At 39.0% G+C, this 26,990-nt stretch overlaps 1 protein-coding gene across 2 annotated transcripts; it reads right to left on the bottom strand.

Annotated features, from left to right (window-relative positions):
* Nucleotides 1-26,990, bottom strand: DYNC1LI1 (dynein cytoplasmic 1 light intermediate chain 1). Of its 2 annotated transcripts, XM_087770718.1 has the most exons (13): nt 26,737-26,990; nt 26,323-26,396; nt 15,212-15,328; nt 13,304-13,534; nt 9,803-9,972; nt 8,510-8,603; nt 6,743-6,878; nt 6,251-6,362; nt 4,897-4,956; nt 4,729-4,773; nt 3,617-3,737; nt 3,287-3,445; nt 2-970 (listed from the first exon to the last, which is right to left on the bottom strand). In XM_087770718.1, exons 1-13 carry the CDS (start codon nt 26,895-26,897, stop codon nt 858-860), a joined length of 1,593 nt encoding a protein of 530 aa, XP_087626844.1. In that variant the 5' UTR covers nt 26,898-26,990; the 3' UTR covers nt 2-857. The 2 variants fall into 2 exon arrangements, with proteins under 2 accessions (XP_087626855.1, XP_087626844.1); XM_087770729.1 differs by lacking the exons at nt 26,323-26,396; nt 26,737-26,990 and adding an exon at nt 17,183-17,305 and having other exon boundaries at nt 1-970.

Genomic DNA, 26,990 nt, shown 5'->3' with positions numbered 1-26,990 from the left:
TGGCTTCAATGAAAGTTATTTAAATTTGAATGCAGAGAATACTTTATTAACTGATTACAGTTTGGATGACCAATTTTAAACCGTAACTAAGGTGGGAAACATGGTGGGGGACATTAAGGCCGAGCCATATATATATAGACAAATCTGGATACTGATAATCTGTACATTTAACCTCTGCTTTTTCTTTATACATCTTTTATTCAGTGTCTGAAATTAATCAAAGAGAAAAAACCAAAAAAACCTGGCCGCTAATTTAGTCTTATACCTGGAATGAATTTTTGCTTGGGTTTTTGAACGCAGCGTAAGTCTCAGAGGAGATCAAACAGATTTTTTTAACCATACTCCAAATGAAGTGTTCAAGCGTAACTGGAGTTTGTTTTGGTTGCTATAGTTTTGTGCAATTAATTTTCTCTTCCAAAAATTAGTAGTAGGCCTCTCCTTTAGAGGCTGATCTATTTAAGATGGTATTAAACTTGCCTGACAGGTTGGGAAATCAATATAAACGAAGTGCCTGTGGTGTGTATCAGTTTTCCTGCTCTAAGCAGCCCCTCTCACTTAAGTGGACATAGTTGCCATTTTACAGAATTACACTGACTTTTCAACAAAACCCAGAAAAAAAAAAATTAAAATTTGCTATTCTTGCACTGTGAACAGTACTCCTACGTGACGTGATCACCGTTTTCCACCTGTACAGCTCCCTTTTGTAAAGGTGGGCAACACACATGAAAGAAAGACAGACATCAACTGTTTGTGTTCTGAAAGGTATTTCAGTTCTTTAGTTCCAGTCACTGAAGGAAGAGGCAGAGGCAAGTTTGAATTATCCCAGAAAACTGAACAATTGGTTTTATTTGGTGTCTTCAAGATGCTTCACCTTCTGCGGGAGATGTAGGTGTTGTAGGAGAGACCATTTCAGGTTTTCGTGAAATTCTGTCCAGTTCTGCCTGAACATCTGTTAAAACTGGCTTCTGACCTACAAAAGAAATGCGTATCATTCAGTCACGTTTATAAAACAGGTTTGGGAAAGCCTATAGCATCTCTCATTTTCGAGAAACACCCGTCAAACTGAACAAAAAAGCAAAAACCAGAAAAACACAGTTTTTGCATCAGACAAATCCTAAACATTGTTACTGCACACTTTGAGTGCAGAGTAAAGGCCTAAGGCCAAAACCCAAAAGAACCAGAAAGGAAACAGTAGAGAGAAAGTCACATCCTTCTCTATATCCAATTTCTCAAAGAAACTTCCATAATTATATATTATTTGTCCGTATATGAAGAGTTAACGTAAAATATAAAATACAGGAAGGTCTATTAAGGATAGCCGTTATGAATACTTCTACACGAATTTCTGCATCCTATCTATTTTAAATAATTCTGAATGTAAATCAGAGGTTTCGCCACAGCCCAGCGAAGTCAGTTCTACACACGTGGTCAGCATAAACCTGACACCGCTGCTCATGGGCGCACGCAGACCTGCAGATGGCAAATCCCCTTCCCTCCTCACCCGCTCACCTCCTCCCTAACTTGGAGTGGCACAAATATTTGCGCAGTCACACTTAGACCTGATCCAAGCTTAAAACACACCATTTTTTCCCCCATCGTTTTACTCCTTAACTCTTACTCCCCTGTCTAGGTTTGCATCCTGCCATGTTCTATCCCAAGAACGGAGAAGACATTATGGGAAAAGGCAGCGCAGAACATTAGAGTCTAACGCCACGACAAGCGTGCACGCTACCTCAGGCTTAAAGGAAAATTCGGACACACATGTAGTTTTAGCAATGTCCCAGCATCCTCTCTGAAGATGCAAATTAACAGGAACTATCCACAAAACTAACTGTTGCCAGATGGGCTGTGCTGCTCTTCAAATCATTTAAAGCAAGCTACTACCGCACCCGCATCAAAGCGGCTGATATTGCAGCTAATAAGCAGAGGAATTTCCCATAGCTGCTGCGGGGAAAAGGAATTCTCAAATCCCAAGCTACTGTCTTAACAGCCCATTTTCCGGTTGGAAAAGTGAGCATTATCGATAACACTAAGCACAAGACCGGAAGTACTGAGGAAGGTGAAGAGGCCACATCAAGCCAAACGTTTTTATTTACGGTCATTCCTTGACAATCTAGTCCTTTGCCACGTTGAACTGGCTACACCCTAACCCTTCATTTGTTGCATAGCAGGAAGTTTCTGAGAACACTTTTTCCTCCTCAGTAGTTTAATTCTGTTCTTGAAGCTTCTGCCACAGCCTCGGACACGCCACTTTTCTGGAGCGCTGCCTCCGTCTGCCTGGCATCACCCAAACCCGCTGGCGGCCACCCCCCACAGGATTTTTCAGTGGGTGCTCTCTGCATCTCATACTGCCTCAGCTGCACTTGTTGGAACAATCTCCACAGGCTGTTCAAACTAGCACCGCTGAACTTGCCTGCAGCAGATTAGGAAGTACCCATAAACTGTGCTCAGCCGACTGAGCTGTGCATTTAAAAAAGGGAAGTGCACACATGTAAAAAGAGAATTCAGGGTCAGTCTACATGGAATGTTAGTGAGAAGGGAGGTGGTTTTTTCTCTTACTATGTAAATGGAAACACTAATGTCAAGTACAATGAAACACCAGCACTCTCACTTCAGTGCAGCATTACTGACCGCTGGGGAAGGGGGGAGGGAAGATGCCTGTATAGGTTGCTCTTCATTCACACAGAAACGTTTTAATCTGGAATAGCAAGAAGCACCAAAGTAGTCTGGCATCTACATTTAGAGCAGTCACTATTAGACATTTTTAGAGGAATACTAATTATTAATCACATCATATAAAAAAATGCTATCAATAGAAAATACCTAAGTAGTTTTATAGGCTATCAAGAACTCTGACAACCAAAACCTTCATCACATCAGAGCTAGCTCACTAGCAAAAGACAATTTGAAGTTACTTTAACACTGACAGTATTGTTAAAAAAAAAAAACAAAAACAAAAACCAACCTGAAGTCCCAATATATCTGAATCATATTAAAAATGGCGTATAGCATAAGCCATTTATTGGGATGGCGGGGAACAAAGGAAAAATGAAGAAGTCACGTGGACACAATTCATGCTGAAACAGCTAAGTGAAAAGTTTTTCTTTGATTCTCCGAGAGCCATAAAAAGGTAATACTCGACTGCTATGAAAACAAAATCAAAAACTATATCCGATAAAACATTCAGTTAAATATAGTAGTGTTCATACTTCTGATAAACTATACTAATAGGAATGATCCCCCACTCACGATTCAGATTGAGTTGATCTTTTATCGTTAATCATACCTGACTTTTTTGCTGATGGTGGTAAGTTGCTGCCAGCACCTCCAGTGCCACCTCCTCCCGGACTGCCACCAACACCACCGGGGCCACCAGGGGAACCAGTTTTCTTGCTCAGGAGACTATTGAAGAAGTTAGCCAGGACTCCTTCACTAGTAGCTCCAGCTGCAAGGGGAGAGAGGGGAAAAAAACACAACACAAAACCAAAACAAACAGATTTTCTAAGTAAATACTGATTTTGCATATTAGTCAATCTCAATAAGCACACTAAAGAAAGCAGGCAAAGCAGCTATTTTACTTCCCCAACTGTATTTGTGCCCTCATAAGAAAAGGTACCTTTCATATTGGGATCAATTTTTTTTGACCCAGTAGGGATAGGCGTAACACTGGCAACGTTTGATGTTACGGATCTATTTGGTGTCCTAGGAGATCCTCCAGGAACTCTGGGAGAGGCATCCTATGCAATTAAAAAAAAAAAAAAAAAAAAAAAGAAATTTCCTGAAGCTGAACTAGTCAATCTTCTGCAGAATTAATTCATGCAATGTAAGAGTACGTGAAATTACGCCTTTTGTTCTCACAGCTCCTAATCTTTTATTTTTTAATAATGTAGTATCCCATGCAACTGAAACAACACAGGATTAGATTTTGGTGATTGCGTACAATTTTTATTTTTTTTTTTACACTTTTATAACATTCTTACAAATACTAGCTTTTCATTTTACGTCAGTGAGAAACTTGAAAATCCGTCTGTTACTCAGTAGTGCCTCTGACCGTAATGAAAATTGCACTGATTAGATCATAGAGCAACTACACCAAATTTCTTGGAAAGACACCACATACCACCAATACTGTGGAAAGGACTAAATGCAGCCCAGAAGAAAAAGCATTATTCATCACTTCAAGGATAAAAAGTCATGTTTCTGCAAAATTGTAGTTCATCTAGAAAGGTAAAACTACATTTATAAGATCACATGCTCCCCATTAAACTTGTGTTACCTTTTAGTTATTTTATTTGTATTTTAAATGCAGATAGAGATGATGTCATGGTTTTCATTTGACCTTAATTTTATGTCAGAGTCTTAGTATTCCTAGAGAGAGAGCGCCAAATTTAGGACATAAAACTCACCAAGGCAATTCAACCAACGTAGTTTGCTCCCTGGCACACCCTTGGGACAGAAAGGGGAGTCAACTAACTGCTTAAATGCATTCTAACACATGAAAAGTAAAGCCACGACATTTAGCCCTTGCTGTCACTACAAGTTGTCATGACTAGCTGTGAAGAAGTGTCGTAACTTTAGAGCAGTATACGATGTGGACTTAAATACCATGTATTTAAAAAAAAAAAATTGTATCAAAGAATATTTGATAGTGCAATTAAAAGAAGCAACCCTCTAAATATATGAAACTGAATCATTTTCATGGGATATTTAAAATTTTTTATTACTAACCACTGGCCTTCCTGCAGCAGTAGGTGGTTGTTTCGCCAACTGTGACTGCAAAAAACAAACAAACCCATGTAGCGTTAGATATTAAGGTAACTAAGAATACAAACCCCAATTTGTGTTGAGAATTGTTAAATGAAACACTGGCTGCTTGTTTTATAGATGGAAAATTACCTGCTGCTTCATAAGAAACACTTGGTCATCTTCTGCTACAATTTCTTTTTCATGAACAAACTGCAATACAAAAACATTAATATGATTTTGACTAAAAGAAAGAAATGTATTTCCTTTTATACTTCCCCGTGAATATGACCAAGGCATTCAACAACGAAGGAAATGTGTAAAGTACTATGTTGACCACAGACCACATTTTCTATATTTAAGACCGCTACCTCATGATTCCATTTAAGCTAAATTAAAGTGAAATAGATCTCGGGATCTGTAAGAAATGTTCACAGACGCACATACTCTGCAGCATGCTCACGCCTCTGTTAACTTATCGAGGCCCAACCTTGGTATTATTGTAGGTAACTATGGCAAAAGTGACTTTGCACCTGTGTTGCATCAGACTTGTATATGAACTGGGCGCAGACATCTTAGGTCTATGCGTCAAATTGTAAGCACTCTCCCTCCAACTAAGCTCACCACAAAAACTGTGCCAAAACGAGCATGGCAAGTATCAATATCAAAGTTCATAATCCAGGCCTGAAGTTTATAAGCACGCAAAAAAACCCTGTCAGTTGTATTTTCCTTGGACGCTTATGATTTAATATACTACTATATATGTCTTGATTTTTTCCCTAAAGATTGCAGAAAGGACATAGTATTAGTTTTCTCCGCTAAAATAATTCACACTTGGAAATATGATCAGTTCCAAGTTCTTAGCTTTGTTAGGAAACGCCATAGAAATATTTGCCTTCAATAACTTCTGTACGCATGGGGCCCACTGCTGCTGGCATTTTGTTCAACAGTCCCACATGTGTTTTCAGGTAGTTCTGTCAAAGCCTTTTGTTAAATAGTATGAGAGAGAAAATATACTGAATATATGTAGAACTCGTTTTCACATGTTTATTTTTGATTTTACACTCTCTCGAGCTTTCTTATTTTAAATACTCCAATAGCACCAAAAAGCATTATGAAGCTATGAGCAACTCAGAGCAAAACAGAGCATTCTTAAAAAATACTAACTCAACCTGACCGACAGTTAAATGACATTTAGACTTTTCAATACCAAATACGTATTAAAAGCAAAACAAGTATATTTGTAGTATTGAACAATGTAACAACAGCAGACTAAAAAACAGTGTAAGCTGGAAAAGAGCTATACAGAACAAAAATACATAATGATTTTTTGGTAACTAAAGAAGAACTGTAAGAACGATTTTAAAAGACAATGTAAGAAAAAACCCACACGGTTTATCACACTCTTATCATAAACTGGAAGCAAAGTCTCAAGGAAAGAAACAGTCAAAAACCAGACAGATACATAAATAGATAAGAAGTTGAATGCCCAAACATCTCAATTTACCTTTCTGACTGGTGGTTTTATTATGATATCTTCAAAACTGTCTTCTGCTTTTAGTGTCTGGAAGTTCTCGTGCAATATTCCTATCTTCTTGTCATTATCCCAACCTGCAGGACTAGATAAAGGATTATTTGGCTTTACATTCTATTGTTACTTCAGATTATTCTTGTATGCAATCCTCAACTGCACAGATCTGAAAGCCAGGAAAGTTGTCATGGCTCCCATTCTGCTGTGCAAGCTAGTTATTGACTAGTACAACTAGTTAAGAGATTGGTTCACCACAACAGAGAAGAGCAAAATCTCTGGGTTTAACATTTCTCTTTGGGGCAGTGAGTATTTGTCATCTCAACCCACTGGCACTCACCAAACTCCAACTCACAAGAATGTTAAATGGAACTTTAAAAAGCATAAACAAAAAAGGCTCTAAATGCTGTTTTAGAGTCCTGCACAAATACATTTTGTAGTCATATAGACATAATAATGCAGATGACTTACATAAATACTGCATCTTTTTCCACAACAACAGCTGGAACATTGAAAGGAAATCCATACAACTTCTGGACTATATATTTATACACTAAATCAATGTTTTTGTTCTCCTTTACTGAAGTGTAAATAAGTGCTGCCCCATCTGAATAAACTTGTTAAAGAAAACTCAGTTTAGTGGTTAGTAAGAGACAGTAAAGTGACCCTTTTTGTTAAAGTTTATCTACTTTGTAGAATTTAGAGGGGGAATACAAAATTAAATAGGTTAAACAACTTCCAACGCTTAATTTTTGAAATAAGCTACTTAGCAATTTAAATCTTTCTTCCTGCATTTGTTTTAGGCCAACTCAGCTATTGCTTTTAGAGTAAAGCACAGGCTCTTATCACTTTCAAAGCCCACAATACCAATGGTTTCATTATGATGCCGCCAAAACTGTCTTCTGCTTTTAGCGAACAAAAATTTTCATCCTTGTATCTCGTCATTATCACATCCTGCAACACAGACACTACAGCACTAACGCTAGTAGCTTCAAAAACGCCAAAGATCTTTCACTTCCCCACCTGGGTTTTTAAATGAGGGGAGCCAGTTCTTACATTATACAGTGATCTGCTTTCCAACAAAATGAATGCAAAGAAGTTGTGCTGTGTATCAGTTACTAGAAGACCAAGAGAGCGCTTAGTATTCCAGGATGGTTCAGTATCAAATTAACGCAGCTTATGTGCAGCCAGGGAAGTTACGAGTAATTTTTACTTTGGGATTATAAAAATGCCAAACCCCCTAATTTATTTCTACGTGCATGCAATTCAAGTTCTAGAAGAAAGTCATATAATGGGATCCGATTCCCTTTCAGTGAAGTTCAGAACAGAATTCCAAGTTGTACATGGCATACACAATCACAGAGCCTAATTTGTATTAATCTTTCATATTCTTCCTCCATCCACGAGACTTATTACAATTACCCCCAATTCCATTTCGGAAAGTTAGGTCTTGGAAGCCTTTTGAAGGAAGTGCCATCTTGGTACTCAACTGAGGTCTCAGGTTCTTGAACTAATTTTTCCATCTGTTAACTGCTGTCTCTCCAATAGTATTTAAACTTCCCTTTACCACAGCATAAACGATGATGACACAATGTAGGCGTATTACTGGCATCTGAAATCTATATCTCGGCACATCTAGCTCACTAAACAACACTAAACAGTATTTTATAGACTTCTTTTTAAAAAATGAAGTTTAAAAATAAAAATAATAGCACAGTGACAGCTTATGTGCATTGTCTCTGTACCAACACAAGAGAAGCCAGTGGACCTTTCCTACAGCAATTCACACTTCTTGCCTTCCCTTATCACCTCATCCTGTGGAATTACTGAACACTGAAGAGACTGCATATTTGGTCAAAAAGAATAACGTGCCTTATGTGCACCTGAAGCAAGACCATACTTAAATGAACTATCTTGTTATTGTTTTGGGGATCTTGTCAGCTAAGATGTGCTGATTTGCAAACTGACTCCTAAATATGGAAATAAAGGCAAGTAAAGAAATTCATGGTAAGGGGACATGCTAGTCTCTTGCAGCTCTGTTAAAAAAAAAAAAGAGAGAGAGAAAACAGAAAAATTTAACTCAACATTGTCTTAGGGGGTAGCTGAAGCAGACTGACAGCTACAGTAAAGGAGTTACATACTACTTTGGTACAGATCCACATATTCTTTTAAGCTGGTCATAATTAATGCAAAGATTTAATTGAGTCATTATCATCTTTATGATGTGTTAAAGGATACACTGTAAGCAAAACCGTCTGATATGTGACTGAATGAAGTCAAAGTGTTCATCTCTGTAGTCATGCTCTTTTTCCAGAACACTGATGGCATCACACTGTCAAGATAAACACAAAATTAATATGCCACTTTCAGTTATCTGTTGAAATAGCAGTGCTGCTACACGTCCAGTTCATAACTGGGCAAGGGGGATGGAGTGGGGTTGGTGGTGCAGAGAAAAACAAAAACCTGCTGAGATAGTTTAGAAACATAATGGAAGACAATTTTTTAAAAAATAATATATAACTTGATGTGCACGTACTGTGGTCAGCATTAACTTGGGAGTTAAACTGATTGCCATTTTTCATTCACTCCTCCTCCCCCCTCCAGTGCAGTAACTCAAACTCTCTTTTGAAGACTGACCTACTGAATGACACCACCATTTTCTGCACAATGTATTTTTTACACACTGTGGTATTACAGGACATAGTGGCATAGTGGTTTTTATCCAGTTACTAACTAGCCCTTCGCAAAGGGAGGCAAAAGCAAGGAATGTGGAAGCAGAAAAAAAAAAAAGGGGGGGAGCAGGGAGAGCAGAGAAGAATAACAGAGAGCTAGCAGGTGAGAATAAAAGGTGCTTTTCAAATGAGAGGGTTAGCCTTCCAGTGAAGGAATAGCATATGCATCAAAAGGTTTATTCTTTCACTGGGGGCCAGCAGAGGCTGCGGATGCAGTATGCTTAATGCCAATAAGAACTGAAGAGGCAGGGCAGGGGGGGTGTGGAACAAAAAACCAAAACCAGCCACAAGAGAACCGCACCATTTTTTCTTTAGACTAAGAATATGGTTATACATCTAACAGAAACCAAAAGAGATCACAGAAACATCCTAACATCTGAGGAAAGTTAATAGAGCAGCACTTCACTAACTAGAACCCTCAAATATATTAATCTTAATAAAAAGATGAGAAAAATTAAAAAACCCCAAACCCTACCAGAACACTATTTGCAGAATAAGGACTGTGGAGATCAAGGGGAATTCTAGTTGCTTACTGACTAGCTCACTTCTATGAACAAAACCAGGTCTGAGGTATTCCTCAATTCCTTGAAAACTGGTATAACTAAAGGAAAAACTACTCCTGAACTACATGCAATCAGGGCTTCCAGAAAATAACCAACCTTCAACATTAAACATTTTTAAAGAATTCTTATCCAAGGTATTCAGAATGACTTAGGAACCATGTGCTTCCCACCCCGAATCCACAATTGACAGAGTTGCTTAAATAAAATATACAAAAAACCTAAAATGTGAAACAAACCTTTGTACAAACTACTACTACTGGAATGCCTAAGTTACATGTTAGTGTATCTGCACCCAGGGGTAAAATCACACTGTCATCTTTGTCTTCCTGTAATGAAGTATTTCTTCTCTGTGGAGAAGCTGGAAAATCCTCGCCTGGTTCTATATATTCCTGGAAGTCTCTTACCACTGAAAGTAAAAAAAGTTATATTAAAGATCAGCTACTTTATTATTTCAACAATGATTTCCACTGCCATTGATCTCTAGCACTGTTGATTGCATAATACTTCTTCTTTATGTTGAAAAAATTGAGCATGCACCAAGTGCTGACTATTTGTTTTGCTCTGTGCAGCACAAGAAAGAACTACTAAGTTTGAGATCTGCTTTATCAGCAGCCAGAACACGATGAGATGAAACTGTCCATAGGGACAGCATTAACCAATTTTTATTTTATAATTGTGGAAGCACTAGGCAGTTAATAGTAACTACTATTGCTTCATACATTTCCTAAAGGACATAAGTTTCCTTGCATTCTTCTTGGCAAAATTAATGGAACAGTTTGCTAGAATAAACAGAATTAAGCTTTACACATACTGCTTAGCTGCTACTCTATACCAGGTTTTACCTAAAATCCCTTTGTCCACACTTCTCTCTCTCTGTACAGTGAATCTACAGCAGTAATAAGCAAAAAGAATAGAATACACAAATATTAGTTATTAACTAGCTTTATAATTAGTTAATAGCATATTAAATATTTGGTATGCTTTTACAATAGATCAGATACTAATTTAAAATTTAGCAAGGAGGGTAAGTCAGAATATAACAAGAATTAGAAAAAAGATAAAGTTACAAGTGTAACTCTCTTGTCAGGTTCAGATGCATACACCCAAGCCTCTAATATTACACAGCCACTTGCTATTCCTACAGTCAGGGATGCAATATTAGGCATAAGATGTCCGTACCTTTCACATCACGTCTTGTTTCACACAGCACAAACAGGATTCTACCACACCACCCCACCCCCCGATTACTTTTCCTTGAGTAGCACATCCTGATTCAGCTAAAAAAAAATCAGGCAGCAAGACAATTCAGGCAGCAAGCTGCATCATGCACACGAGCAACTAACTACTCCAGTACATTGTAACTGCTTAGTTCCGATTTTTGTTAATCCACTGCTACCTTCACTAAACTGATCGAAGCCCTCTGGGTTCCTATCTAGAAAAGCAGGACTTGAATTAACACAGCAAGACTTATTTCAACACCCTGGAGGAAAAGATGTATTAGGTCAAGATTACTCCACTTTTCTACAGATCCTGGAGTTCACAATAACAAAGGACATGCACAGATTATCATCTCTACTTGAATAGTCAACTCAAGCTCTTACTCAGGGAATGCTGGTACTTCTGTCTCATCTGGGAGCTTCTGAGAGCCTCCCAAATTGACCATGTTTTAAACCCAGAGTCCTCACCAAGATATGGCAGCCACTCAAGGGAATCTTTCCTACGCAGCATCCTGTCTGTTCTGGGATAATGCATGCCAAAATAAAAATCACACTACTCCAGTGCTAGAAGTCCTCCAGTGGGTTCCTAAAATTCCCACTGTATGATCATGACATACTAATCTTTATACAAGTACAGAAAACAGTAAAAAGGAGGATTGATGTAGTATATCACAGCTCAAAGACTGTGGAATACAATCTCAGGTCTTCCTTAGAGACACAATTGATGACGAGGCCACAAGGCTTCGTTAGACACAGATGAATTCAATAACAGGAGGAGTTATTCCAACCCTTCACACACAGCTGCTATGTATCCCCTAACACCTTCCCGTAGCAGTTTTAGTCCTCACAGGGTCTGTGAGTGGAGTTAAGTTGCTAGAACTGGAAGACAAGCACAGCAGCACACCTCCAGAAAACTACACACACAAACCCGCAGCAGTCCTCTCAGCAAGTTAAATTAGCTTGCAGGAGCCTCTCAGGAACACTGAGCCTGACACAAGACTAAAGTAAGACCATGTAGCCAGAAGTCAGGCAAGCAAGATTCCTCTCTCCTCCTTTTGGCAGTGTCAAGCTGCTGCCCGCCTAGCAATGTGTGAAGCCACGTAACAGGAGATTCAAAACAAAACCAGCTTCCAGTCGTATCTGGATTGCGTCCAGGGCTTCTATTATAGCCAACATGCAGACCATCAATATGTATAAGAATTAGACCAGATGACAAGAGAACAAGAGAGCAGACAAAAGTTTTAATGAGTAGCTGCTTTTCTTGAGTCACTTCATCACTTGAATTTTCTGGATTTTGTAGAGAGAACTAGTCTGTTCACTCAGTAAAGAAGCAAAACTATCAGCCTACACATTTTTCGTAACAGAGATAGTGTCCTCACTACTTCCATCCAGTAAAATCCTATGCTGAAACTGTTTGTGTGAAACACACACACTAACACCCCATCCTGTGTCTCCCCTCCCTCCCCCCAACCAAAAACCACACCCCAAAAAGCTCAGCTCCTCCCTCCTAAGCAAGCTCTTCTCATGGAAGATACAATTCTCAAGGATGATACCTCTCTCAGAAGAATCTCTCTCTTAAAAGAATAAACAAAACAACCAACACCCCCCCACCATTCCAGACTATCTATGACTGTCACCTTATGGGCTACAACTTGCATTTCTGAACAAGCTGTTCAGCAACCTGGCAGTCAGTTACTTAAGAACGTACCAGTTGCAGAGAGCAACTTCAGACTTATAAACAAAGTTTAATCATGCTATTTGATCTTAACACACAGCTTTCTCAAATGCTCTTCCCTGTAGTAATTCACTAAGACATGAACAGGAAAGACTCATGCTTTGGTACCCCAAGGGAAATACAGCAGCAACACGAAAGTAATACGGAGCTGTGATGTTAGTGACTTCAGTCTGATAGTTTAACAAATCCTGCAAAATCTTCTGTGTTTTGCATGTTTAAAACTAAAAAGACAAGACACTGATAGAGCTATATCATATCCATGCCAAAACAAACATATAGCTGTATTAGTGTCAATAATAATTATGATAAAACTCTTCAAGTAGAAAGGGCCCAGACTGTCATCAATCCTTTCAACGTTTAAACTTTTAGTAGGCAGGGAACAGGTCCAAAATTCTCTAGACTAATTACAGGAACAGTTAAGAAGCTGATGCAATAACTTGCCTTTAAAATAAAAAAAAATTTAAAAAAAATGGAAGTTTTTTCACTTGGGAGAATCTTATCTAGAAAAATCCGTAAGAAGCAAGATTGTAAATTCAACCCAGCTGTGTTCATTCTGAAAGCTTCCCCCCTGGCCTCCAAATTAAGGTATGCCTGTTAGAAAGAAATACTAGTATTTTTCATATAGCTACTCGAGACTTATCTGAAGCTTGACTTGCTTGATAACTCCTAATTTTAAGTAACATTTCCAAAGAATGAAAAAGACTGCAATGGAGAGATTAAATGGTGCAGAAAGCATTAAGCATATTTGATTTAAATGGATTCCTATGTATTTGCAGAATACTCACACTTTTGTTCCATTTCTTTCATTTCTTCAGGAGGAATTTTTAACTTGTCAATATGTTCTCTTACAACACTTGCCCATTTTTGTAAAGAATCCAGTGCAGTCCAAGGCCTAGACATGTCTACTACCAACATAATTAGAGTGTCCTTTAGAGAGCTTGCCTCCATTGCAAATTTAAGAAGACCTTTGTGATACAGGTCACCATCCAAAATCCATACATTACATCTTGTTTGGTCTACAAAAAAAGGGAAAACATTTTATGAGACTTACTTGAAACAGTCCACTACATAATGGCTATTAAATCTTCTTTAGACACGTAAAATACAAGGAAGAAAGCAGATGACACATTTTATCAGTCAGTTGAACATACATAACAACACAGCAAACTGCAGCTTGTGGAGACCTCCCTCATCTTCCAAACTCTTGTGTTTAATGGCTGATAACTGAAGATCTTAAATACATTACCTGAAAGTGAGAGTCCAGAGATAGTACTCAACATTTCCAAAATTAACCTTCACCATTTTAGAGAGGGAAAACATTTTCTTCAAGATGCAACTTTGAAAGGGGGAATTGGGTGAATTCAGCCATCCCTTCTCAACCCTTGGTCTGCTCAGCTGTCAAGGACTGCCATCTCCCCTTCAAAACTCCAAAGTGATATACCTACATAACTCTTAAAGAACAGAATGTACCTTGGCCCTTCAGAAAACTGGAGCAGAACTGCAAGTTTTTAATGATTTAGATGGAGTTAGCAGGCAAGAAAGTTGTTCTTCAGATTTGCAAAAGGACAATCACCAGACAAACAGACCATCCCAATGCCTTTTTTTTTCCCCCCAAAACACCATACTCCAATATTCAGAGACGCTTCTGCAGTAAAGGAAGAGCTGGTGATTCAAAATTAGATAGCTTAATATAATTACATTTTGCCTTCAGGTAAGTTTTTATTACTCGTTACAGAAGTTCTGAGGAAGACATTTAGACCAAACTCCCAATCCTCTTAACACTGGTGAAGTCATCTTTGAGACCAAAAGCCAGACATGGAAGTATGGAAGTCAGGAAAGCAGATGATTTGAGAAGGGAAAGAAGGAAGGAAGAAAAAAAAAAAAAAAAAAAAAAAGGCCAACTTCTTCTGGTTCTCCTTCTATCTAGATTTGTTCTTGTAGCACGGACAAGAGTTCCTATTTTTCCCCACAGCTCCCAGTATGTCCTTATTCACAACCCACTCCCTCTAAGTACTTCCTCTAGCTAATTCATTGCACTTCTACAGTGCCCTGTTCCTCCATATATAAGCATCAATTATCCATTCCATAACTGCAGGTATTTGCGGTCTGGATCTTAAACATCTTTTTTACCAGTTGAACCACAGCTTCTACTTTACTTTCTCCTTCCTTCAAATTTTTGGGTTGGTGGTTTGGGTTTTTTTGTTGTTGTTGTTTGTTTTTAAAATGTCCTTTAGCATTGTGCACATTTTCCTACCCATCAATGCATGATACGTAGTCTTGCAGATTCTGATACCACCAAGACAAAGGTTTCTCTGTACGTTCAAAAAGATAAATACTTGCTACAATAATTGAGATGGAAGATAAGAGCCTAGGCACCTTTTCCTCTAGGCCTGAGGAATGCACTTTTGCCTACCATCCATTCAGAATGTTGCAGCTAAGACTGCTTCCCTGGTCTTTTCAGCCTTTTCTTTTGACTGGTTCTTCTCCTCCTCTACCACTTAAGTGGTCATTCATGGTATCTACTAAAGGAATTAACACTGAGAAACTTCCTCATGATACAAATCACTCATGGCCTAAGCTGGACTCCTGCAAATTATAAAGAAAGAAAAACATCCCACTGTCATTCCAAATATCACACTACTGAACCATTGCTTTCAAACTGGTTTAAGATATTATTAGAAATACAAACTTACCATCTCTATCTTCATCATGCACATTTAAATACAAATACTCCATTCCTCTTCCTTTTTTGTATTCTTCTATTCCTTGAATTTTTCCTATTAAGCTAGTTTTACCTGCTCCATCTTCACCTGGAGAGACAGAAGTTAGATACCACTCAATCTTTAATCACAGTTACATATTAAAAACCACCCGGGGCAAGAAGAAACCATATACTAACAGAGTGACTGAGCTCATTGAAGTTTTGAAATATAGTGGGCTTTGCCCAACTCATCCATCTGTTCAAAGGGCATGCCTCAGCTTCAAATCTCATTTCTAATTATTGATAAATGCAATTATGCCACTAATTATTCTATCTGAAATAGGCTCTTTTACGTATCTTTAAAAAGATACCTTAAGGAGTAGTTAAACACCTCAAACAATTTCAGTCTTTCAACTGCAACCAAAGTGTTAACAAAGTCTTTCTGACGTAGAGTTTAAGTCACAGTAAGCTCATAGTACAATCAGAAGATTACTATTTAGAACTCTGTCATATCAAACAGCACACAATACCAGGCTCAGTAAAGCAGATCTATTTCCTTAGCTTTTATGGGTTGGTTTGTTTGAGTCTTTTCTCCATTAGAGGTATAAAGAAACCTTAAAAAGAGGTGACAAACAGTAAGCCCATTGTCTTACAATACATGTGTAGTTGGGTACTCACACAGTGACAAGCCTGCAATCAAGATACGTTCACTCCTACTCTCTCCCCTCCAAAGGGAGCTCGGATAACCAGTGAACCTTACAGCATAAGCACAGTGTAAATACCTCAACTATTTCCAGAGATTCTTTTTGAAAAGCTTCTATTTCTAACCATATGTCACAGAGCTGGAAAACTTCACTTGCAGTTTTTCCGGTTTGAAAGAGTAACCAAGCTGAATTTGGACACAAAATGGGGTTTTGCCACTCTAATTTGGCAGTACAATGGGCACATAACATTGTCTAAACAATGTCTAAACATTAGGAAGTTCTTGGAACTCACTCACAAGTTATAAAATTGAGATTAAAACCAGGTTCCTAAGAAGTACCTTATCAGTTTTATGCCAAACAGATTTTTTTTTTTTTTCCCAAGGCTCTCCTATACAGGAGTAGTATAAACACTTGCTTTTAACTACATAACAAAGAAAGGAGTTCAAGGACAGCAATTTTCACTGCTAAACACAATGATGAAGTTTTCCCTTTAAAGGGAATTGACCATGATCTTATACACAATATTATGGTTACATTAAAAAGACTACAGATATAACCACAGAAAAGAGGAGAAAAATCATATGATAGACTGATTTTGAATTTACTCAACATATCTTTCCCAAGATGACTGCACCAAGTCTTCAATTTATATTTCAGCTACAGGTTCCGATTTCACTAATAGTCTGGAAGCTACCAGAAAGCATAAGATTGTTTACTCCAAGTAGCCCAGGGGATTTTACTCAATGGAACGAAAAAGCATTGAGAGAGAGAGAAAGAGAGCGAGAGAGAGCGCGAGCGAAATAAGACCAGAAGTGAAGTTTAAGACCTGGTTTGGCGTAGAAAAGTTAAGTGAAAAATGAACTTATATCAGTTTAACTTTTTCAACATTTAAGAGTTTGTTTGCTAGGTCCCCGACTTTATTATATCAAGATGCACGTACGAAAACAGTTATAGCTGTGCTTTCCAATGTTTATTTAAAATTTGTTATTTTCTATTCATACACCAAGTTTTTCCTCTTCTTGTGAGAATATCCTTTTATTTAAAAGTTCTGCCCAAGAAGTGAAGAGTCCAAGCTTCTTTACCAGAGGTGAATTACAGTTCCTCCTCTGCCCTCACCTAAGTACTTACCCAAGCTTCTTAAATTTGTCATCTACAAATAACTGTGGAGACTTTAAGAGCTGCTGCACTGACATGCTATGCCACTGAAGTTGCTGTTACTTTTGCCAACAATTTCTGTGTGATTCATTCTGTTATTTTACCTGTTTGAACACGCAGCTTCGATTCATTTTGCCAGCAGAAACAACTTGTTTGCATTGCGAAAGTTTAACATCTTCTGCATAGTACATCTACCAGTACTTGACAAAAGCAGCTGCAACTTAAATCTAAGAAACATCTGCGGTTATAAAAAGTTCTAAACATGACAAAAGATACACTTAAGCAGTCTAAACTAAAACATACTTATACAAATGCTAATATCTATGCAACTTTATTGTTGGAAAGCACCCATGCTAAACAAAACAGGGAAACTTCAAATATAGGTCCCACAAGCCCCTTATCATGGCTGTGTGTTGTGTGAATTGCTCCCCACCCCCATGTTTCCAAATGCCTGAAGTAAACTGAAGTTCAGTACTGTTAAGGTAATGTCTTATGGCAAAATAAGAGCCAGAAATTTTATTTTCCCTCCTCAAGTTTTCCAGTAATTATCTTCAGAACCTACACAGAAAGACATTTTATCGGTACAGCATAAGACAAGTTGATTTGATGTAAAATTAGTACCTTTGGACACATATGTACGCACAGTAGTCATTTCAGCCTTCCGGTATGGAATTAGTTAGTTTTAATCTGTTCTGTGAAGAAGATTCTCTACTCCCTTCTCCTTAGCAAATATCCACCCATTTCAAAACACCAAGATCAGGTAGGTGGATCACTGACCTACATAACTCTGTCATACAAGTTACTGCATGCAGAAAGCAGAGCTCATCATTCACTAGAAAGCCAGAATGATGCATCAGTGGAGTTTGAAGGGTTTGGTACCACTTTCATTAATTATTCAGGTAAATGAAGAGAATAGTACAGTTTGCAGATGATAGAAGAGAAACCAAAAGATCTGTGGAGAAAAGGGTTAGAAGCAATGCTGACAAGTGGTCCAAAACAAGTTAGCAATGCATAAACCAAGTAGCCTACAAACAGGACAACTCACTTGCAAGGGTGCACGATAGCTGCCTAGCTGAATGTGCCCTATTCCACAGGAGATCCAGAGTTCTCAACAGATTTAAGCCAGATTAGAGTCAATATTATGGAAAAAGCTGTCAGAAAGTAAAACCAGGACCATCATATATGACATCAGGACTTCCTCCTTTTTGCCCACACAATTCATCATCAAAAGTTAGGAAAAGATGACTGCCTTGGCCAAGAGAACATGCTAAGACTTGAGCTTCCATCTACCTCTACTTTCTATTTTTAGTACGTTGCATATACGTTTTAAAATTGTGACAGCTGCAAATGTATTTGTATCCTTGTTATTAAATTATTTTTTCCAACCTAAAGTCTTCAATATAAAACACCTGAAAAGTCAACACGCTTTGAATATATCAAGTCATGCTACGAAAGAGCAGCAGTATAATTTTGCTTTGTAGTTACTTTTCAGCAAGTATATCAAAATACAAATCAATCTTAAAACTAGTGCTTATCTAAAACTCCTGAATAGTTATTACAAATCTCATCAGCAAATTAATTCTAAGTGCATCCAATGCCAGCTTTTAAGACTTCTCAAAACTCAAACATTTTACTCTAATGCCTTTAGTATGTATAAAAGCTTCTCTCCAACAGAGGAGGGGGGGAAATATTTGTGAGGAAATTAAAGTCTATTAGCTATTTTAGGTTTGATGGATAATGTACAGCATAGTAATGCAATTAGTGTTAAGTACTACCAGGGACATATATGAAAGTATGTGCTTTTTTTAAAAAAATAATTTCTCAATAACAATACATATACACACATACTATATGGCATTTGAAATTACAACTCCCAAGACATTTAAGCATACTTATCTTTTTTGTTGTCTCTGGGTATCTCTAAAGTATATGAAAAAGTAATGCTGCTTAGTTTCAGACAAAAGGGAAATTTCATATTCCTCAGACTTAAACATCATTGCATATTAATATTAGGAAACAGAATTTTTTTTAAAGTGCTACTGAAGCAATATATAAAATGGACCCTCATGTACCTTCAAAAAGAGTCATCATCATCCTCCTCTTCTCTCCAAAAGTTTGAGACGGAAAATCCTTTAGCTTTTTCTTTATTTCTAACTGTGTGATAATCAAATTAACAATTGACTTCCATACATAAGCTCACAGAGCAAAACATTTCTGACACACAATTCTCAATACAGAATTGCAAGGTAGAATAAAAATCAAGCAGATCGTTGCTAATTTAGGATTTTGCATCCTGCTTTTGCAAGTAACATAAAAGGTCTTCCTTTTCCAGAGTCAACCCTAAAGAACTAAAATTCTCCATTACATCAAACTGCAGTTACATATTGATACTGCAGTGAAGAAACAGAAGCGATGCTGCCAGCAAGCAGTGCTATACACCAAAGCTGAAGACAAGTAAGGGAGGGACAACAGATTTAATTTTGCAGAAAAGTCAGGCGAGGAAGCAGTTGAAACAAAGCCAAACCAATCCGCTTACACAGTGTTTCACCATCTTGTTAACAAAATGGAAAGTTACACTCAACTAAACAAAAGCCGTTTCATTATTATCCCCACACTGCTACACTTCACTCCTCTGATGAGCTCAAGTTTGGGGTTGTGCCCCTCAAAGCTTCTCTGTCCAAGGTGCTACTCTGTCTACAAAACAGAGCTTGATGACGGTCCTTGTTCCTGCCCTCAAACATATAGGAAGCCATAAAACAAAATCCTGCCCAGCCTCCTCCCTTCTCACTACTCCAGGCAAAAAGTATGTTTACTGAGCAGAGAATGGAGTATCACTAAATGTTCTGCTACAATACAGAGTTTAGCGGAATGGTCACCCATAGATGGGAAGGATGGGCAATGAGGTGAATGAATCGCCTTCTGTGAATGCATGCAAGCAAGCACTTATCTATGAACTGCTACTTAAACTGTTCAACCATAAGCCATCACATTAGAGAGAACTCAGGCTCTCTATTACAGAGCTTATCTAAACTTTCAATGAAGCTTTTTAAAATCAAGAATATTTACTACTCATGCTATTTCCACATTTCTTTCAGTTTAGAAAATGAAAACAGAAGTAGATTTTCACTTGTCTTAACATATTTCTTACTTCTCACATAAGTCTGTACATGGAAGAGAAATCAATGTGTTATCTCCAGGACAGACATGAGTTTTGACTTTTTATTTAAAGTGCTTCTTCCCTGTAAAGTGTCAAGTGTATTTAAAATACGGCAAGGTAAAGCAGCAAAAGGTGAATGTGTCTTTTGTGTCATCAGTATTGTTGGTCTGCCCCCCTTCCACCCAGGACTCTGATTTTTTTCAACAGCTCTTTGAAAAGCCCTGGATGCACTTAATTGTGTGCCATCTATATTCCTACTGGCTTTCTTGGCAGAGTTTTTTGTTTGCTTTTTAAAACCATCAATTAAAATTCAGCTTGATATGGGAATTATAAAACTCATCTCTTAAAAAATATGTTCAAGCCAGGCCAAGCAAAACTGGAGATAATGGTCCTAATTAACGCCTTCTGCCCCCCAAAAAGGCATATTTTTGTGAACGAGCTTTATACTTTTCACAAAACAAAGACAGCTTCTGGGTAGAACAATTCACAACATCTAACATTTCTAACATAAAATATTGAGTATTTTTATTAATAGAAAAAACCCACCTCACTTAAAATATGATAGAACAAAGTCATCAAACCCAAACCAGAGTTGTCAAACAGGGCAAAGTTGCCTTCCCAGAATCACAGAGCAATCCCTATTCCAGACCACGTGGAATGCCTGAATCCTAATAGAGTGGAGTGGAGAAATAACAGTCGTCTTCCTACTAGAACCAAGCACATGTGTACTATTGCTGTTTTCAAGATGAAACGCTTCTCACAAGCTAATAACTGCCTTTTCCACAGCCACATATTAGTGAAAGAGACTTGTTTACACATACTATAGTAATTGAAGAATGCCTTTTGCAGAACAAGACCAAAATAATCAAAGTAGGCCAAATTTAGTTTGCTTTCAGAGAACTCGAGAACAAAATTGATTGTGCTGATGAGATCCTTCTCTAGAATCCCTCAAAACAACATGGAAATTCACAATAAGTAGGTCATATCAAGAATTCAAATAACTTGCCACTAAATTATAATTTACTCATTGGAAAAAGAACTTCTTCTCTAAGTTTATTTTACTCCACCAGATAAGTCTTTCCCCTCACATATGATTAATTTGGTACCTTTGTGGCACTGAAAAATTAAATAACTTTTCTGAGGAGCACCTTAATTGCATTTCTGCATTACAACACGATAGGAAGCAGATTGTAGACAACTGTTCCAGCATGCCTTTTGTTTGTCAAGTCCTGCACCACAAGAATAGATGTGGAAACAGGTACAGCAGTCACAGTGTTACTTATGCTTGGAAAAACCCAGTCATAGAAAGCCAAATATTGCAGAGAATTCCATAGTGAATATGAACAGCATACAGCTCTAATGCAAGCCTTTTCCTTTAACACAGCAGTAAGTAATCTAGCGTATTTTACCCAGGTTCACCACCAAAATAGAATAATCCCATGTTACTATCAAAGGGACATCTTTAACAGTACTCCTGCCACTAACCTGCCTGGAGAACACAGAAGCACAACTCCTTTCACTGTTCCTCACCTTTGGAGCTATTTCAGAGATAGATCCAGTAACCAGCAGCACCTCTGGCAAAGCAGAGACAAATTAAAATAAATGCAATTCAAGGATTTCAGAACTTCCCATGCTGTTCTAAGTAAGTTTTACCACATAGCATCCATGTAATTCTGGCTTTTTGGAAAGGTATTATAGCAGGAAGGACACTATGAAGAAGTGCTACTTAGTTCTAAAAAAATGTAGCTGCAAAACAAGCAATTAGAATTTTATCTAGGTCAATGCCCCATCAAAACAATTGAAGTATAACTCTTCAGAAGTATAACTCTGCTGACTGAAACAAAACTTGCCTACATTTGGGAGGCTTTCATCATCTGTAGAAGGTGAAGAAGTTGCAAGAAGAGGAGGAAAAGAAGCTATCTGACTTAACTTCTGCAGTACTAGAAAATTAAGAAACATTTGAGATGAACAATATGGACAGTATCAACAAGCAGTATTTCATCAGCTGTAACGACGAAATGATCACAGTGAAGCTTTCAGCTATTTGAATAGGAAAAAATAAAGTGGAAAAGTAATTTTTGTAGTGTTGAGTACAAGTTTAAGTAAGCAGATTTTATATTGATTTTATATACTCTCATGACAATTTGCTGTATCAGAACTTAATTTTGAAGTTCACTATATTCCATTGGTCCACTAAAAGAAAGTAGCAAGCTAAAACTGCTCTTCAAGATGTACTATCTTCTACAATAACAGCCATTCCCAATACATGTACACACAGAAAAGTGTACCTGTAAATTAGCTGTAGAGTGTGGAAACTTCTTCTCGAGCATCCTGACAGCCACTGGACAGGAGGAGAGCTCAAAGATTCAAACAAACAGGCCTGGCCCTGAAAAGTGAGATGTCTGGGGTAAAGAGAAAATGTGGACACAAGGCAGTTTAACACTCACTGCCCACTAAACTCAAAGCTTTTAGCACCAAGTGGGGTAAAATGCATAAAGAAAACCAAAATGCTAGTGATTCAGTAGCAGCGTTAAGTGTGCAATACAGACACTTGGAGTCAGGTGTACATGTGTCACTGGATGGTATGACATCATCAGAACTGCAGGCAAAGAATCTACTATGCTTCACAGACAGAGGAATGTATGAAATACAAAGCCAGATAGAAAGCAACTATTCAGTTCACTTGCAAGCTGGCAGCCTGTGTTCTTGTGCATCCTGGAACAACTTTGAACATTACTGCTTGAATGCATGCTGCAGGTTACTGGATAAATGATTAGTTCAGGCCTCTGAATCCCAGCCTTCACACATTCTATAGCACTATGGATTCCATCTGTAACCTGCAATGGTGACTTCTTAGCTGCTCCCTCTATTCCACTTGCTGGTTCAGATAAAATTGTATCAGGAAGCGAATGAACAAGAGAGCTCCCAGTTATAAGCATCAACTTTCTCATCACACTCGACAAAAAGCATCTCCTCTGATCCGCTACCTTTATGACACAAGTGAGCAGTGACAGTCCAGGAGAAAAAAAAAAAAAAAACAAACAAGCCCAGCAATAACAACAAAAACACAGTCCTTTGGCTATCTGCAAAACGTAGCTAGAAATGTCACTGAGTGCACCGTATTTCCTTAAGAAAGCAGGGACTTCTTACATTTTCTGCTGGTATAGTTTGCTAAATGAGTTAGCTATGGTCACTATGACAGAACTGCCTAGGAATCAGAGCATACTTGCCTTACAGAAAAGTTTAGGAAAGCTTGCATTTTTATTATTTTTTCATACAAGAACAGAAAAATGCTTTTATGCTACATGTGATGCCAATTAAAGTTTAAAGTCTTCACAGAAAAATAGTTATTGAAAAAATGTCTGCAAGTGAAAACAATTTTGCAGAAGTAAAACTCTAAGTTAATTAATGTCTTTGGCTGATTTTGAGCGGAGAATTACCAGCGTTACATGTTAACCTTCACTTCACAAAACTACGTGCCATATCTACAGATTAGCATTTGGCATTCCAGTTTCCTTTAGCTATTTCTGTGATGTCTTGAACTGCTTTCCAGGTTCTTAAAAATGAGATGTTAACATAGCTAAAAATAAATACGGAAATAGCAGAATCAGCATGCCAGACACAGCCAGGTTCCCAGAACAACTAGGCATACAAGTATATGCAGTGTTTCAAAAATATAAACGCTGTAGGCAAATTATAAAATTTGTCCTAGCAAACAAAAGAACACTAAGTGCTGGGTTTTTCTGGTTGGTTCTTCTGTGGGGTTTGGGAGAGGGCAGGGGGTGGGTTGAAAGCTTAGGGGATTCTGGTTTTAATGCAGTTTGTATTGAAAATAAGCATTCATTTGTCACTACATATCATGTTTCAGCTGTGAAGTTTTGACCAACGTAACTATTTATACTGCAAATATTTGCCTACCATAAAGCGAGTGAGAACCATCAAGACCTCGGTCAGCTTTACAACTCCTGCTTAAAAGTATTCAAAGAATGATGAAACTGAAAATAGTCATGGCAAGAAGTGATCTGCATTAACAACAAAAGCTAATACAAAACTATTTAAAGGAACAACGCTTAAACATAGAGGAAATGTGAGGTAACAGAGAAATTGCAAATGCACAGCTCAAGAACCTGAAGAGACAGAACTTCACATACTGAATCTGTCCAATACAGAACACATAAGAGCTCTCCTTTTCTTGTGCCAGTGTGCTTCAAGGAACAGCATCATGACTTGCAAGTGAACAGCAAAGTGTAATACATGGATTAGGTATTCTCACAAAGAACATGGCCATAATCCTCATTGGCCTCAGATCTGATGCTCTTTTTCCCTAAATACCTGCCCAACTTTTTTTTTCCTTGGACCATGGCTGTCTAGAAAGCACAATTCCTATGAAAGAACTAGAATTTCTTCTACAGATCTGTGCTGCTTTTAAAAAATGCATCAATCAAGAAAAAGAAAAAAATCTGTTACAGTAAGTCATTCTATAAGCTCTACATAAACGGGTAAAATGAAGATTCCTATACAACAGATTAAACATCACAAACTAAATGAGCATTTGGAAACATTCTGTGGTGCCCTCTCTAGTTCTGAAGGAAGCACAGTCTCCAGTTATTGAGTACTAAGGATTGCCTGACTACGAAGAGAGAGGAAAAACAAGAGTGTAATCTTCTTGACAAGGATCACAGCTTGAAGAAGAATCTTCCAAGTTCAACAAGGACAATCATCCAATTTAGTTTCAAAATATCACATAAAAAGCTGTCAATCATTATGAAATCTTTCCTTTCTTTAATATCAATAGAAATTCCAATCTCAAAATCCTACTTAATTACATAACATAAAAAGCAACAAAGGGTAGTAAGTCTTATAACAGGTTCACTAGACCATCCCATCATCCTTGCACAGTTTTCTCCTTCATAGTCAGTTTGAAGTCACCACTCAGCTTATCAAAACAGGAAGAAAAGGGTCGCAGTGATTGCTTCGGGATTATAGAGGGAAAAAAACTAAACTTGAAAAACCTCAAAAGAGTACAAACCACAAGACTACATAGAATCATAGCGTGCAGAGAGTCCACATGAGTGTCTTTACTGGGTTCTAACCGTGTTTCCAAATACTAACACACAGTTCTTTCTGGGGACAGGGCGGTTGGCAAAGGAGGGAAGAAGCGGCTAGTTAACAAATTCATCCACTTGGATTCATTAAATTGTCTACCAGTAAGAGCATTTAATAGTCTTTCAACCAAAAAAAAAACCAAACCACTAATAATAATAGCAATAATATACAAACACACACACACTTGAGAGCATCCGTTTCTCCCCCCCTCCCTCATGAAGTGTTAAATTTTGCTGGACATCATTTTTCCTCTTCCCTCAACACTGAATAATAGCTAGGTCCCTCATTATCACCCTATCAAAGTCCCATTCTGTAACTCCTAATCCTTGCCAAACGCAAGGTTGGACTAATGCACTGGGTGGAGACAGCAGAACACAATGAAAGCCAGCAGCAGTAAACGATGCCGCTGCACAACTTGCTGATGATATCGCTGCTGACAAGCTCGGTGCATGTGGGCAGGACACAACCAACACGCCCATACAGCCGACCCCGCCCTCCGGCCAACAGGGAGCAGCCGTCATTGATACCGTACGGGCCACGGAAGCAATTTTTGTGTTTGCATGTCACACCATAAGGACCAGCAAGCCGCGCTGGCTGCACGAACGAGGGAGGTCTCAGAAAAGGTTGAAGGACCCGCACGCACCCCGAAATCAACCCTCATCGGGGGAGAAAGACAATAAAAACCACCCTTCCAAGCCATCTCTACCTAAGGAACTAGGGTGGGGGAAGGATAGTAAAGGTATTATGGCCAGGTACCTACGATGAGTGGGATATCTAAAACATCTCTGGATATTGGATATCCAAAATGAAGCAAAAACATGCAAGGGAAGGAGCGAGAGGGTTAAGCCAGCACCTTGCCTCCATCAACCCCAACCCCGCCATTGGGGGCTAAACAAGAGAAGGTCCAGGCGCCCAAGAGAGGGTTAAGGAGCAAGCCTGCGTGCGGCAGGGAGGGGAAGGGGAGCGGGGTGCTTTCCTCACCCAGCAGGAGGACGTTCTTCCCCGACGGCAGCTTAGAGCGGGAGCGCGTGGACACCTCACTGAGGATGCAGGACCTGGCGCGGAGAAACGACAACGCTTAGGGCGGGGGTGTGGGGGTGGGGGTGTGTGAGTGTGGGTGTCCCGCTTCCTCCCGGCCCCCCACCCTCCCCACCTCCTGGGGGGAAGAAGGCATGGGGGGCAGGGCAGGAGTTGCCAACGCCAAGGGGAGGAGCACACACACCCACCCCCCCCCCCCCCCCCGCCTTAGCTCACTGACTGAGAGGGACTGCATGCCACAGGGGGGATTAGCCAGCCCTCCCCCCCGCCTCCCCCGCAGGGCAAGGAGTCGCTGCCAGGGCGGTAACGGTCAGCGCGCGCCCCGGTCCCCGGCCGCGGGGCGGGGCGGGCGGTTACCAGAGGTTCTGCCCATCGTCCTCGTCGCCGCCTGCCCGCAGCTCCGCGTTGTTGTTGGTCGCGGCCGTAGCGGCGGATGAAGGAGAAGAAAAAGCGGCAGCCGAACCGAGCCCGGACGAAGAGGAGCCGAAGGAACCGGCTCTCCCCACCGCCGCCGCCATCTTCGCTGCCTCCTCCCTGCCCCGCCGCCTCCCTGAGACACGGAGCGGGCGGCGGCGGCGCGGCGGCTGACAGGAACCCGGATGTTGGGAGGT

The sequence above is a fragment of the Nipponia nippon genome, unplaced genomic scaffold (assembly GCF_047370975.1).
Source record: "Nipponia nippon isolate SJK-2023a ecotype South Korea unplaced genomic scaffold, ASM4737097v1 scaffold_1, whole genome shotgun sequence".
NCBI classification, from domain to species: Eukaryota; Metazoa; Chordata; class Aves; order Pelecaniformes; family Threskiornithidae; genus Nipponia; species Nipponia nippon.
Note: the sequence above shows the minus strand (reverse complement) of the source record. Positions and strands in the feature narration are given on the sequence as shown.